The sequence below is a fragment of the Denticeps clupeoides genome, chromosome 11 (assembly GCF_900700375.1).
Source record: "Denticeps clupeoides chromosome 11, fDenClu1.1, whole genome shotgun sequence".
Classification (NCBI taxonomy): Eukaryota; Metazoa; Chordata; class Actinopteri; order Clupeiformes; family Denticipitidae; genus Denticeps; species Denticeps clupeoides.
Window position 1 is genome coordinate 285593 of NC_041717.1, and position 16578 is coordinate 302170.

Consider the following 16578-nt stretch of genomic DNA (forward strand, 5'->3'; position numbering starts at 1 on the left):
TACAATATCATTTATTTGTATGTTTCGTGATGTCTTCTGCCATTTCTGTCTCTGTTGGAGGTTTAGCAGGTATTCTCGTTTCCATCATTGCCAGAATTCATTGGCCAAGAACTGCACTCTTCTCCACCTTTTGTGCAGATAGAGGAGGTGGCAGAATAATCGATGATTTCATGGTCAAAATATTGTTGGGAGTAAGGGGTTCTGGGCCAGTAGGATCGTGAAGATGCTCAACACTTAGTGGCCTTAATTATGGCCATTGTTTCATAGAGAAATGTTCTTGGAGTCGTTGTGTCAAGTCTGCTAGCAGACTTGTCGAGCATAGATATCAGGATGCTTCGGATTGTTCGAATCTGGCGCTCCCAGACTCCACCCATCTAGCTAGCTGAGGGAACATTAAACACAAATTCACAACCAAGTGCCCTCTGACGTTCTTGATCCATTCCTTTGAGCAACTCAGAAAGCTCCCTTTTGGCACCAATAAAGTTTGTTCCTCTATCACATCTTAACTGACGCACTGGTCCTCGAGTAGCTATAAATGATCGAAGTGCGTTCAGAAATGCGTCTGTTGTCAAATCTTCGAGTGTCTCTATATGCATTGCTCTACAGCATAAGCAAGTGAATAACAATCCGTATCGTTTCATTTCCTTTCTTCCTTCCTTTACTATAAAGGGGCCAAAACATTCAAGTCCACAATAGGTAAAAGGAGGAGATGTTCTCTCGTCGGGTAGGTTTCCCATGTGTTGAACCTTTGTTGTTTTTTGGTATCGCCTACATTTTACACAATTGTAAATGTGTGAAGAGACCATATTTCCACATCCTAGAATCCATATTCCGTTTGCACGTAACTCCTTCATGGTGCTCATTATGATGTTTGATGAGCAGGGCTGACACATGAGATTTCTTCAAAAAAAGTATCACAGCATGCTTGACGTTGTGATGCAAGGCTGACTGAGATAGCCGTCCTCCCACCCTGAGGACATTGTTTTTATCCAAGAAAGCATTCAACTGGCGTATCCTATTGTGCTTGCTCAGAGTGTGTTCCTTTTGGTTTTTGATTTTCCTTATGTCTTCGGCGAATTCATCTTCTTGCACGGATTTGATAATGAAGATTTCAGTTTCTTTTCGTTCTTCAAAATTGGTTGACTCATTAGTTCTTAACTGAAGTCCCTTAAACTCTCTGATGAATCTCTTCAGTCTGCCAACAGCTCTCACCACTCTAGACCAGTAAGAGAATTTAGTGAAATGGTTGACCATTGAATTCAAATTTCTTGTCTCTACCACGTGAATGTGTGCCTTGCGGAGCTCAGGATCAGCCACTTCAACCTCTCCCACCATTCCTTCTTCCAGTGGAAGATTTTACTGCCAAAGAAAATTGGAACCATTCAGCCAGTTAGATTCTTGCATTTGAAGTACACTCAATCCTCTGGAGGCACAATCAGCAGGATTATTTTCAGTGCTGATATGTCTCCACTGTTCAGGTTTTAATCTCAAGTTCCCTTCTGATGATATCACCTATACAAACTGAAGTCACACCTGATGATAGCTCAAGTCTTGGGACAGTTTTTAGCTTGGTAGGAGCTACTCTTGCTTTTCCCATGACAAGTGAACAGCTTGTCTGTCCTGTTTCACTCCTCACTCTAAGGTATGAGCATGCACCGTAGCCTTTGAAACTTGCAGAAAAATTGTGAAGCTCATATTGTGTTACTTTGCCCATGTTTGATTGAAAGTAGCTTCTTAGAATTTTTAGAGCTGCTAAATGAGGCAGTTCCTTAAGCCACAACTCCCATTGTGGCTGAACATGCTCAGGGAGAGGCTCATCCCAGCTTACCTTATCTCTGCACAGTGTTTGAAGAATCTGTTTGCCAACCAATATGAATGGAGCCACAAATCCTAGTGGATCATAGACTGAGGCAACAGTTGAGAGAACCCCTCTCCTTGTCAGTGCGTTTTCCTTTACCACAATCCTAAATTGAAATTCTTCTGCTTCGACACATCATTGAACTCCACGTGCTCGCTCGATGTGGAGTTCTACTAGAGCCATGTCTAGATCTTTGGTTTGAGCATGTTCCTGTGGTGGAATTGCTGCAATCACACCTTTATCATTAGATATGAACTTGTGCAGCCATAAGTTTCCCGTTTTGCACAGAGCTCTTGACTCTTCCACCAAGTGTATGGCTTCAGCAGGTGTCTTTACACTAATTAGGCCATCATCCACATAGAAGCTTCTCTGTATGAACTTGATCACTTCTTCACTGAACTTGCCATGACCCTGTAAGGCTAGATGCTTGAGTCCAAAGTTGGAAGAGGGGTACCCTCATTCTGTACACCGAGGGTTTGGAGTCTAAATCACCTTCATCCCACCAGAGGAACCTCAGATAGTTTTGATGTTCTTTCACAACATGGAACTGGTGAAACATTTTTTCAATGTCGCACATTATGGCTATTGGACCTTTTCTAAATCGACACAGCACTCCAACTAATGTGTTAGTTAGATCTGGACCAGTCAAGAGATGATCATTTAGAGAAGTTCCTTGATAGCATGCTGAACAATCAAAAACTACACGGATTTTCCTGGGTTTGAGGGGATGGTAAACACCACTGTGTGGAATATATCATGCTGGTTGGCTATCCAGTTCAAACTGTGACACCTTCTCAACATCTCCTCTGATTATGATGTTGTTCATGAAGTTTACATAATCCTTGTAATATTGCCCACTTCTCTTTAGTCGACACTAATGAGATGAGCCTATGAATTGCGCACTATTTATTGTCAGGAAGATTAGGTTTATCTGTTTTGAAATGAAGGGGTATTTCATAGTTGTCATCTTCCTTCTGCTTTATTTCTGCCTTTACTTTAGACAAGAAGAGCAGATCTTCCTGAGAAACTTGATCATCATCTGTAGAATGATCTGTAAAATCTGACTCAAGAGTTTTAATTATGCAGATGGATTGATCTATTTAACTTGAGTTCTGCTCACAAAGTGTACTTCTTTCTTTAGCTGAACTGATGGATGCACAGCTGGTGTCAATTGTTGCACTATAGTTCTATGACTGATCCTTATTGTATCACTATCATCACTTACTAGATGTGAGCAGCCAACAATGCTCCAGCCAAGATCAGTTCACTGCGCATATGGATGATTTACATTTACATTTACGGCATTTGCCAGACGCCCTTATCCAGAGCGACTTACAACGTGCTTTCAAGTTACCATCGATGAAGAGATCAATTCCGGTTCACTAGGACCCCAACTATGAATACATCTATTTTATTCACTCTGTTGTAGATTCTGTACAAAGTTCGAGATTGTCTTCACCAGACAGTATCTCTCTTGGAAGAAGAGCTTGCTGACAGTTGTAGCCAATGAGAAGGCCAACTTTGCAGTCCAACTGTGGTGGAATCCTTTCTGCTTTAGATGTGGCCATTTTAGAGCTGTTTCAGAAGTTGGGATGTGAGAGTCACAGGTTCAAATCCCACTTACTACCATTGTGTCCCTGAGCAAGACACTTAACCCTAAGTTGCTCCAGGGGGACTGTCCCTGTAACTACTGATTGTAAGTCGCTCTGGATAAGAGCGTCTGATAAATGCCATATGGCGTTCTTTAAACTTGTCATCATGCAAACATGTCGGATGTCTCTTTTGACAATTTTCACATGTGCTTTTGATATCACACCTTCTTGAGTGATGGCCAGTCTTCAAACATCCAAAACACAGCTTCTCTGTGCGCACAGCTTAACACGTTCCTGAACTGTCTTTTCAGCGAACATTCGGCACTTATCAAGGATGTGTCCTATCCTTTTGCAGAACACACATGATGGAACACTGTTCTGCATTGCACTTGTGGTCAGAGTCTTCGTTTGAATTATTCTGCTTTGTGGATGTTTTGGTCTCTCACCTTCAGTGCTTGTATTGAGGATATAGGGTCACAAGCGAGGTCTGCTTCCGTTGACAGGAAATCAGCAAACACTTTGAATGGAGGGTACTCAGCTGTTGTCTGTCTAACTTCCATTACTTTACGATTCCAGCTGGAAACTAACTAATCTGGCAACTTCAGCAGAATTCTTTGACTTTCAATACAGTCATTAAGAACTTCCAGTGTCTTAATCTGGGACATTGCATAAACTCTCTTAGCTCGCCAGCTTCCTTAACGTTTATCTTTGGCCATGCATGCAGCTTGTCTCTGAGGGACTTCCCAATTAAGAATGGGTCTCCAAAACATTTTTCTAACAGAATATTTTTCCAATCTATTAATGTTTCGAAGGATAGTTGCCAGTACTTGAATTTCAAGGGATCTCCACTAAATACTGCAGGCTCTGGTGTTGGGAGACGATTAGCACTTATAGCTTCTGTGTGTTACCCACTAGGGATGGTAGTAACACACTTGCCTATGAACCAGAAGACTACAGAGTCACAGGTTCAAATCCCACTTACTACCATTGTGTCCCTGAGCAAGACACTTAACCCTAAGTTGCTCCAGGGGGACTGTCCCTGTAACTACTGATTGTAAGTCGCTCTGGATAAGAGCGTCTGATAAATGCCATAAATGTAAATGTTCTGCTAATACAGCAACCAGATCTGAGTTGTTCAGCTCTTCAGGCCTGAACACTCGGGCTGGAGGAGATTGTGGTAGTTGATTGTGACAAGGGACTTGACTCATCACTGCTGGAGATTGAGGAATAAACGAGGGGCTTGATACTTCAATACCATTCAACAAATCAGTGGTTTCAACATTCTCTTCAACTCCTTCATAGACTCTCACTCAAGCTTCTTTACTTCTTCCAGACATGCAAGTTGTCTCCGTTTGTCTTGGATTGCTTGCTGTCTGGTTAGGTTTTCAGCCTCAAGCATTTGAAGTTCTATTTCTTCCCTTTCTTGTTCCTCCAATACTGCCAAGACCTCTAGAGTTGCAGCAACTTCAGCAACAGCCTCTATTCCTTTGACAGAATGGATGCTAGAGTGGGTAGAACTACATTTTGATCGACGAGACACTGGCCTAGAGACAGAACCTGTGGAGTCTAGGATTGATCCAACATCAGGCCAAGGTTCTTCATCTATATCCACTTTATGTCCTTTAAGCTGAGAATGATATGCATGAATCAACTATGCGCCGCAGGTCTGGATGAGGGGTTTGTACTTGGCGCAGTTCTTCATAAATGGCTTCTACATCAGCACAGGTACATTTTATGTTCTCAGTAAGATCACTTAATTGATCCTCAGAAGCACCATCTCTTAATAATTCTTTGCCTATTCGAGCATGACACCGAGCATGACACCTCCACTTTTCATAGACAATTTTATATCTAAATTGAATGTGCTTCTGTCTTTCTTCGTGAAGCTTTCTTCCCTTCTCTGTCAGGGTTCGCACTCTTTCACTTCTTCGTGGCCCTTCTGCTGCGGATTCAGTATCCGTAGCTTCAGCTTGAGAAGGTGGTTGCGCATTACGGCAGGTTTCAGTGCTTATGTCAGACATGTTGAAATAAAATTAATATGATTGTGCAGCTATTAAACTTAAATTGGATTTTTTTCTGTTTTATGTGCAAGTGAAAGTTACAATAGGCTCAATTTGAATGGCCAAAGGTTCAGAAACCTGGATGAATCTTCTAAACACTATTAAACACTAAACAATATTGCAAAACTAAAACTTTTGGTTCAATATCAATTAATCATTTATGATATTTCAAACCTTGTGACAACAAAAATAAATGCAAACAGGTTAGATTAATCTCTACATTAACACAACCAGCAGAGTCCTTAATTGTAATTTCCAAGTTTAACCACTTCTCACACCACATTAAGGTCATCTTTGTGGTAGAGCTCCTTCTGGTTTTGCCTGAAATTAGCGCTTTAGCCCAGTCTAATAAATCCTTACATTCGAGATTAACTATAAATCACGTATAAATGTATACATTGGATTTCAAACAAAAATTAATTTAAACAATAATCATAAACCATGCAACCCATAATAATTAAATCTTTTCAAACTTTTAACATTGTCCATAACACTTGCATGTTATATAATGTATATGATCAGGGCCACATCTCGCAGCAGCATTTGATACTATTGATCATGCTTTTCTCATCAACAGGTTCGAGAATGTTGTTGGGATTAAGGGAAGAGCCCTCTCCTGGTTCACGTCATATTTGACTGATCGGTATCAGTTTGTGGATTCAGCTTCACATGGTAAAATAGAGTTTGTACTCTTGTACTTGGGCCTCATGCAACCAGACGTAAGTCATCTGACTACATTATAACTCTGGATAGCCTATCTAGCCTAGCCTATCTATCTCACCAAGTACAGATTTAAAGGATCTAGATGTCCTTATTGACGCAGCTCTTATTCGATTCGCATGTAGATGATATCACTAAGATATCATTTTTTCACCTTCAAAATATTACAAAGAAATATGATCTAAATGCACGATGCAGACAAGTTGGTCCGTACATGTATTACTTTAAGGTTAGATTACTTCAATGAATCACTGCATGAGTAAACTCCAGCTAATTCAGAATGCCCTAGTTAGGGTACCAGGCCACTATTACACAAAAGTATTACCACATATTTCTGTACCAGTTGTACAATGCCACCATATGCACCAATATCACCCAGAGTTTAATGAACAGACCAACAATATAATGACATGTTATTAACTATATAACGGTGTAATTATTACATTATTATGTTTATGCTTTTTGCCAGTGAGACTGTAAGCCCTGGTGAGAGATGATATCTGCCTCAGTCAGCTTCCTGTGTTCAGCTACATTTCCCTGAATAAACTAGAAATGTCAGAAAGCCCCGGTTTCCCTTGAAGACATGGAGAATAGGGCTGCCTCGTCAGTTAGTTGATTCTGAATATAAAAATAATATTGATCAATTTAAAATAAAATGTCTCTCCAGCTATTCATTTATTAATCTCTTCACATTCTCTGTGGTTGAGATCTTTCTTCCGGGGTGTGTTCATATGACCAGACTCTCACATACAGAACGTACTAGTTTTCATCTTATGATAACTAACTGTGAACAGAGAAGCTAAGAGAAGCTGTGTCCCATTTTATAAATGGTAAAAATGTATCAAGTTTAATTTCTGCGGCTGAAAATCATTTAACTATTGCCTTCTTCTTCTATTGGAAGACAGTTGAAAACATGACGCTTGTACAACCTCAGAAGTGCAGAAATGAGGAAGTGGTGGATATTTAGTGAAGAGGCGTGAAAAATAAGTCACTTAAGGGAACACAGATGCACTCTCTCTGTCAGAGACACACACACTCAGAAAACAAAGACACAGTGAACCTGCTGAAGAACCTGTTGAAACGCATGCTTTATGATGGATTTTGATAACCAAATGATGAAAGGTGAGCAAATTTTCTGTTTATACTTCACATTAACATCATCAGGTAAACATGTTCTAACTTTGGAGAACATGCTCATGAAAGCAGGCTTTCCTCTTCTGAAACAGATAAATGTATGTCTGATACTGTAGAAGCAGATCAGCTGATTTTGTGAAACGTTCTCCTCATCATGGCAACATCTCAGTTTTTCATAGTTCCCTCATGGAATATTTCAAATATTTGTATGCATATATTATACACACACATGCCACACATCACAGAGAAAACAAGACAAGAGAACATTTAAGCAGTTTGGAGCAAGTAACAGAAACATTTACTGAGAGTAGAAATCATCTAGAGCTCCCATCACTCCTTCCTGCTGTGACTCACAAGCAGCTGGCCAGAGATGAAGACAGAGACAGATGGAAGCAAAGTGTTCATGTTGCTCAGAACCTAGAAATATCCCAGGATTTATTTCATGAAATGCTTTTTTAATGATATTCCATATTGATGGTCACCTAGACACCTATATTCCTGCGTGGTGTTTTGTCCTGCTGCAGATGCTGAGGAGCAGATGGGCTTGACACCCCTTCCAATGCCATGCATCCTGGCTAATCCAGAACACACCAACAAACCTCCAGTCAAACCCAGACGCAGCATTAAATGCCGGCCGACAGCCCAGCAGAGGACACAGACCCCAAATCCAGCAGCCAAACCAAACACACTGGAGGTAAAGGCCACAAAGGTTTCACACAAAACACTGATCTGAAATAAATGGATGCCAACCATCAACAGTCAGTCTAAATATTGAGTTCATCTGAGGCCACACAGTAAACCAGATTCAGGTTCAGATGGGTTCAGACCATGGTGAGCCTGCTTATTTTCTATTAGGGCCCTGATCCCAATGTCTTGCATCTTAGAAAGGAACATGTTAATGTTCAGTTCTGTCTGCTGGATAATTTTTGAGCAACCTTTGTGCTAAGAACAGATGTGCTTTAAAAAAGTCTTACGGTTTTTGCAATTCATGTATACAAGATGCTGAATGTCATGCACTTTACCCCATACACACTGTGCTAAACTGCTACTTCTAAAACTGAAACAATGCCCAGAGTGTCAGATTATCCCTCGTGGCCTCGCCTTTCTCACTGCTTTCAGCTGAACCACTACTTCTGCTATTTGCTCAGAGTCTGCTGGTTTGTAGTTTACAGACAGACAGAATACAGCAGACTGATTGATTAACTCACTGATTGATTGCTTCCAAAAATCTAAAATCATTTTTAGGCTAACCATTAAATTGCCAGATATTAGCATTTCATCAGCACTTTTACACATACTTGCCAGTTGTCAGACTGAAAAACATGGTAAACATTGAGGGCCAGTTAGGACCATGAGAAATTTGAGAACCCAGAATATAAGGCCAGCAGTGATGAACAAATTTTTCCTAACCAGGGATTAGACAAGATGAAGTGAGATGATGGAGAATTAAACTCTTTTCTCACATCATAAAATGGAGGATGTAGGAGCAGCTGCTGATGTACATTTCCACCTCAACCTTTAAACACAGTCCCATTTCCTCTCAAAGATACACACACACACCCCTGTCATCAACTTCTCCACATCCTCTTGAAGACTATATTTCCTGTTTTTTATTCATTGTATAATTATTCATGTTGTATCTGGTCTTCTGTCTCCTCTCTAACTCTCTTATTTGGGCAATGGTTGCCTAATGAGTAAGAACCCATAATTGGAAGGTTGTGGGTTTGGGTCATGAATCACCAAGGTGTCACTGAGGTCCCCTTGATCAAGGTCCCCACGCACTGAACCTGTCATGGCTGCCCACTGCTCACTAACGGTGATGGTTAAAAGCAGAGGACACATTTAACTGTGAGCACCGTTTCACCATTTGTTCTTTCTGTCTGTCAGATGGAGGTGACGCAGCTGTCAGTGGAGTCCCTCCCCTCATCACTCCAGGTTCAAACTCTGCTGTGGTTCCAGAGGAGTCAGTTGCCCCAACTACACACACACACACACACACTACCCAGCTGGCTTCACGGCTTCACCACACGCAGGTAAAACAAGTCAAATACAGGCACCCGGTGAATCCTGTTCACACACTTTCTATATTCTTCATGCTTATCTGCACACACACACAGGGAAGCGGAGCAGATGCTGAAAGATCATCCTCTGGGATCATTCCTCCTCCGACTCAGTGAGTCCAAGATCGGCTTTGTGCTGTCATACAGGTAGGAGGTCCCACTCGACAATTTGGTCAGTTCAGAACCTTCTCCATCACTGACACTTCTGTGTACAGAGGTGAGGACCGCTGTCGCCACTTCATCATTGAGCAGGAGGAGGATGGTAGGTACCTCATCACCGGAGAGGACATTCGCCACAGCACCCTGGATGAACTCATCACCTATTACACCCACAATCCTGTGGGTCCCTTCAATGAAAAGCTGACTGTGCCCTGTGGGGAGGTGTGTGTGTACATATGTAGGGACTCCTAGACATCCTAGACATCACAAATTATTTCCGGCTGAAAAGACAATCCGCTGTTTACATTTACTGTCCGTTTCAGTGGAAGCTGAGGGAAGAAGGATTTTAAGTATGTGTAATTTTACTAACGATGACTCCACCCTGTGCAGAGTACTGTATTCAGCAATGGCAATGCCAGTCTGGGAGGGAGAGACAGCAGAGATGGACAGAAAGGTCTGGGCCTTGATCCAGCTCCACCCATCAACAAGGTGATTCCTGTACTAATGCAGGCTCCCGGCTCCACTCAGGTGCTCACTGCCACAGCAACAGCAGACTATGCCGTGGTGAAAAAGGTGCTGAAGACCAGCCTTTCCCTGACTGAGAGTCAGCAGACTGCTGAAACAAGGAGCCCTAGTGTGGAGGTGAGGATCATGTTCTCACGCCTACCACATGAACATGCTGTAAACTGGCCTTTTTTTGGTTTTATTGAAAAAGAATCCACCATTTTCACTTATTTACTAACAAAAGAACATCTAGAAACTACTGCAAGCTGTAAATGTTCCATTTCAAATCAAATCAGACAGGAACACGTTTTTTATTTATTTTCTGCATAAGATCTATTGCCAAATAATTCAAATTCAATGAATCACATGTACAACCATGATGTGTGGTCTTCAAGCATGTGATCAGGTAACATAATATTCAAATGAATTCTTCCCAAATAGCAAACCTTTGAGCTGGACCTGGTTAGAAATTTAACAGTTTTAACAGTTTTCTGCCATCCCTCATTTGGTTCACTAGGAACCAATCTGTAGATAACATTCACTTAAAAACTCAGAATCCGTCAGTCTATTTTATTTCTCTCATTAAATAAGCAATTGTTGATCACTGATGGTAAATTTGACATTAAAGCTACACTCCTATAGAAGCATCATCAAACAAATGTGTGCTGAGGAGCACTGGTGTGATTTTATCACCAGGTTCTGAATCCAGGTGCCTCCATACTGAAGGTTGGAAGTAGTGGTGCAGCTTCCACACTGGACACGGAGTTGACCGATGCTCCCTACGCCCGTGTGAACAAACCTCCTCGCTCCACCCCCCACACCGCTCCAGCACCTTTCGCCACCACCACAGTGACTAGCTCTGACCAGCAGTCGATGGACCATGCTGCACCTTCATCTCTACGCTCCTCAGCAGAGCAGAAATACTGGCAACTGGAGCCCCTGCACACATACGAGGAGATGCTTTTCACAGCTTCACGACAGGAGGCCGACTTTTATGCCATAGGGAGACGAAGAGAAGTGGAAGGAGTAAGAGGTGAGGAGAAGAGAGGAGCCTGGATCTGTGCCTCTAAGATGTCTTCCGACCAAGTCGTTTCTGTTTATTTGAGTTCCTACCTCAGATGCAAAGTTCTGATCTGATGTTTCATGTGTTCAGGTGACAGTACAGGACATCACTTGTACTCAGAAATCAACCTCAGAGGAAGCAGACACACCCCAAGCTGCGCCCCTGAGTCTCTACCCGTCATGAACACCCTCAACCAAACACGACCTGCTTCAGCCAGGTTCACATCAAACCTGCCATTCCAGCCACCCCCCCGGTATGCCTGTGGGTACCCACGGGATCTCAGCATGCAGGTAATCTTCATCCTCATTAGTCCTTCTTCAACACTTGATGTGAGTTTTGAAAAAATACTTTCCTTCTCTCTAGAGTTCAGTACCCCTCCAAAATCCCCACTGGCAGCATTCGACGACCTATGATCCCTCAGGCATCTATGAACAGATTCCAGAGAGGTCAAGAGTTCGACCACCTTTACCCTCCCACAACCCCAAACATTGACCAGGTTACAGCCTGTGAAGAAACATTTTATCATTTATTTATCATCATAAATTAACATGCTTTATATTATAATTATTAGATTAGAATGAATCAACATTTTTCATGCTTTATGATTTAAATCATATTCATACAACTAAGTCATAGCTGAATTAAAAAAATTTCTGCAGAAAATAGCAGAAAATTCTGAACCTGTGAGAGTTAGTGTCAAATTATCAAGTGATCAGAAAAGCATTATCTATAAACTTATAAAGTTATTATCTGGTTAACACTAATATTAAACAGAACCTAGGAAATACTTAAACAAATCAATGAGTTTCTTTAACCTATTCAATATTGCTTGCTCATTACAGCTCTACAGAATACAAATTTCTATTATGATTTCATCGGGATACTGGAGCTTTTCCTGTCTTGGTGACTGATATGAAAAATTAATATTGCCTGTACTTTTTGTGGTTTTGAAGGAGAAAATATTGACGTGAGAAAAATGAGTTTTATCATTATATATTTGTATTTGATTGTTTCAGATGAATGTACAAAAGATTGATTTAGATGGATGTTCATTTTAAATAAAGGATTTGTGTTTTTTTAATGCATTCTTCAGAAAGAATGCTTGTTATTCAGTCAGGGACATTTATATACATGAAGCAAAGTGGAGTTTCTGTAGAACTGAAACAATATAAAATTTAGGTTGATAAATAATTGATTTATAAAAATAAGAAAGCAACCTTGATCAGAGCTGTTTTAACCTTCCACACAACACACTTGCATTATCAAATTGCTGTACTGTTCTCAGAGGTGGACAGTAATGAAGTCATTGTAATTTGCTACTGTACTTTACTAAACTATTTCGATCTGGAGAAACTTTTTACTTTAACTCCAGTACATTTCAAGAGGAAGTGACTGATTTTGTCATTGTGATGCACAACAAAAGGTGTCCTCTGCATTTTACCATCATCCTTAGTGAGCAGTGGGCAGCCATGAAAGGTGCATCCTTACATGCTAGGCCAGCACTGGCCAAAAATCTTCACCAGGAGGTGACAATGCAGCTGGTGAGATAACCACTCAACTACAGAGAATTTAATTGAAGAGAACTCACATGTACATAAGTATTCACAGCCTTTGCTCAATACTTTGTCAGCAATTACAGCCTCAAGTCTTTTTGAATATGATGCCACAAGCTTGGCACAGGCCAGTTTTCAAGCTCCATCAGGTTGGACGGGAAGTGTTGGTGCTCAGCCATTTTAAGATTTCTCCAGTGATGTTCAATCGGATTTAAGTCCAATTCACATTCACATTCAGAAGTTGTCCTGAAGCCACTCCTTTGATATCTTGGCTGTGTGTTTAGGGTCCTTTTCCTGCTGAAAGAGCATGATGCTGCCACCATGTTTCACCGTAGGGTTGGTATTGACCTGGTGATGAGCAGTGCCTGCTTTCCTCCAAATGTGACACCTGGCATTCACTTTACTTTACTTTTTTTACTTTACTTTATTTAGCAGACGCTTTTATCCAAAGCGACTTACAATAGGAAGACACCAGCAATTCTCGTTCGATTTCTATAGAATATCGAGTCTACAAACTAAGAGCCCTGATAAGGCTTAGACTTGTCATTGAAGAGCATGCTCGGAGATTGTTGGGTGCTAGACTAAGAAAAATTATAATGTATTTATACATTTTTGTATTGTTTGTGCAATGTGTACGCATGTGCTTGTGTAAGTGTTAGATTTGTCTGTAATATTTTTGGAATAAGAGGGTTTTCACCTTCTTCTTAAAAGTGGTGATAGTCTCGGCTAGTCGTGTGGAGGAGGGCAGGTTGTTCCACCAGCCAGGGACAACAACGGAGAACAGACATGATTGGAATCGGAGACCCCGTGAAGAAGGAATTTTTAGTCTCCTTTCGTTTGCTGATCTGAGAGAGCGTGTAGGAGTGTATCTAGGTAGTAGTGTGTTGATGTAGGAGGGCGCAGTTCCATTTACAGCCCTGTAGGCAAGCATCAAGGATTTGAACTCAATGCGAGCAGCTACCGGGAGCCAGTGGAGGGAGGTAAGAAGAGGTGTAACATGGGTGTATTTCACACCAAAGAGTTCAATCTTCGTCTCATCGTACCAGAGAATTGTATTCATCATGGTCTGAGAGTCCTTCAGGCGCCTTTTGACAAACTCCAGGCAGGCTGCCATGTGCCTTTTACTAAGGAGTGGCTTCTGTCTTTGTGTCCAGTCAACTGTTTTTTTCCCCACAGGTGGACTCAAGGATGATCAGGGGAAACAGGAGCTCAATTTTGAGTTTTATGGCAAAGGCTGAAAATACTTATATACATGTGATTTTCTAATTTTTAATAAATCTACCAAACCGCAAGTAAACTTTTGTCATTATGGGGTGTTGTGTGTAGAATTCTGAGGTGGAAAAAAATCTTTCTACTGCAGTAAAATTAAACTGTGTATCTCAACTTTAACTCAAGTACACGGCTTATATATTTCAACGACCACTTTCTACTGCTCAGGATTAGCTCAAAGACACAATGTTAATAAAAACCACAGTTTATTTCGAGGAAACAATGGTCAGAAGTGAAATCAGGTCATTCTGTTACAGTCTGAACTGAACAAACATGATTCTGACACCAAACTTATTATAGCATTGCAATCATTTTACCCCAATATGGGTAATTCCATTATACATATATATATATATAATAATAAAAAAAAAAAAAAACGCTGCCACTTTTGACCTGCCCCAACCCCTGAGAGAACTGTGGGCTCCATCTTCAGTTCTTCTTCCCCTTGGGCGTGTCGTACTTCCTCTTGCTCGAGTACCACAGGAGCAGTGGAATTCCAATGGAGGGGAGGGTCATAACTCCAAACGCAGCCCAGTCCAGCTGCATGAAGATGAGGAGGAGAATTCAGCTCAAAGTTCAACCTTCACAGGATTCAGACTTTTCAGGTGAGCTCATACTCACGTAGTGAGGCGAGAAACGTCTGTCAAACTCCCTCTGGGCAAGAATTCCTCCCTGACCTGGTGCGCTGGTGTAACCCACCTGGGAGGGAACAGCAGCGCCTGTCACACATTCTGCTAGCAGGCAGATCTTGATTACTGTGTCCTGGAGGACGATGGACTCACCACGACCTGGCCACCCTCCTGAGCCAGATAGCTGACGGTCGCTGAGGTGAAGTTGAAGTAGCCGGCCTTCAGGGGGCGCAACACCACAGTGTGCGAGACGTTACTGGCACTGAGGCAGGCGTTAGGGAAAGACATCAGGACTTGGACCTTGTTCAAATCAATAACTAAGTAAAATGTTGCATTTAGATCTTCTAAACAAAAAAGGATCAGTTTGGGCACAGCTGGGAAAGTTTTAGAGGATACGGGGCGATACGGTCCCATTTGACATTCAGCATTCCAGAGACAATGCCAAAGTCTTCTGGGGGGAAGGAGTCATCTGAGAGTTCAACCTCAAGAGCGGCACTAAAACAGGGACAAAGACAGAAAGAGTATTACACGCTTCTTCTCAGTCTGGTCCTGGCCAGTGAAGGCCTCTGCAGTGTGGAGGAGGATGGAATGTACCTGGTTCCCACATTGAAGATGTTGTACTGCAGGGTCAGGTCTCTCCCCTCCACAGCGTAGCGATTCAGCAGCGACTTGGAGGCCAGCAAGCGAGCGCCGTCCTCTCCAGCTACCAGACCCACCAGACCCACCAGAGCCCACCAACAAAGCAGTCTCATCTGGCAGAGGGAAGCAGGGAGGGAAGCAGGGGGTTAATCATTCAGTACAGTAGAATATCTATCAACCTCTTTTCTGGAGAAATCAACAGAAATATCAGACATTTTGCCTGTACCCGCATATGAAATAAAAACCCGCTTGGCTGTTATAATAATTCATAATACAGCGGCAGCGCTGTAAAAACGACTTTTTAATGTTCAACTCTAACATCTACTATTTATTAGAGATATTTACATCTCTACATCTTACATCTCAGCAGCCGACAAGATCTCATACAAAACCAAGTCCAGCGCTGCAGCTATGCTTACGTGTACTTTTACTCTACACCAGGGTTAACGTAACTACCCCGTTACAACCGCAGAACCAGCATTCCCACGGCTCTGGACACTAACGCTACTGCATGTGCCGTTTAACAAAGGTTTCAAATAAAATAATAACGTCAAAAAGCCAATTTGATCAAAGCGGTAGCTCTCACCTTCCTTCTGTCTATACGTGACGACTGGAGAAGACGCGGCAGCGCATGCGCAGTTACGTTCTGACGCAGTTTCTTCTTCTGTTTTTCTAGTTGTGAGAGAAGAAGCACCACGTTGCCGCCATCTAGCGACAGGAGACGGCAGGAAACCTGTACAGGGACGAAAATGATAACTTATAAAAAAACATTTGTAATGTAAAGACTAAACTAAAAGCAATTTACTAGTAAAGGTGAGATGAAGCCTAACGAGGCATCGCACCACCTGAGCCAAATGGTTCGAGAAAGGGTTAATTTCTCGAAGCTTCATGTGCACACGACACCACCTAAAGGCCAGGTGTATAATTACAAACCATGTATGACCAAATAAATTCTAATTTTATTTGTATCATACACAGTCATACACGGTATGATATACAGTGAAATGCTTTAATTGTTCTAAATAAATGATCACGTATGTTTCAGTGTAATCTGTGTTGATATTTTCACAAAATGGTAGTATTAAATGATATGGCAAGTCGTGTAACTTGGACAATGATGTACAGAACAGGGGAATTTTTATTACATTTTATTCAGAAATAAAAATTTTTGGTTTTAAGCAATTCCTCTCCGGCCTTTGAAAAAAAGAGCCTTTCATATGGCACAGAAGAAAAACGCAAGAGCAAGATTATACAAATTGGGGTCCTTTTTGCCTCTCCCAGTACTCCAGAGTACTCCAGCCTGCTTATAATTGGCTCTGATAAGCAGCGCTGGACCTC

The 16578-nt window shown here is 41.7% G+C and overlaps 2 protein-coding genes across 2 annotated transcripts; one reads left to right on the forward strand and one right to left on the reverse strand.

Moving 5' to 3' along the window:
- Positions 1-6964: 6964 nt before the first annotated feature.
- Positions 6965-12231, forward strand: LOC114799761 (uncharacterized). Its single transcript, XM_028996602.1, has 9 exons — positions 6965-7352; positions 7889-8058; positions 9252-9397; positions 9482-9571; positions 9640-9805; positions 9974-10225; positions 10784-11120; positions 11241-11440; positions 11514-12231. The coding sequence occupies exons 1-9, from the start codon at positions 7322-7324 to the stop codon at positions 11640-11642; spliced, it is 1521 nt and encodes a 506-aa protein (XP_028852435.1). The 5' UTR covers positions 6965-7321; the 3' UTR covers positions 11643-12231.
- Positions 12232-14161: 1930 nt separating this feature from the next.
- Positions 14162-15951, reverse strand: ssr2 (signal sequence receptor, beta). The gene is made up of 6 exons (XM_028996704.1): positions 15827-15951; positions 15196-15353; positions 14998-15096; positions 14755-14863; positions 14594-14671; positions 14162-14512 (listed from the first exon to the last, which is right to left on the reverse strand). Exons 2-6 carry the CDS (start codon positions 15351-15353, stop codon positions 14402-14404), a joined length of 555 nt encoding a protein of 184 aa, XP_028852537.1. The 5' UTR covers positions 15827-15951; the 3' UTR covers positions 14162-14401.
- Positions 15952-16578: the final 627 nt, after the last annotated feature.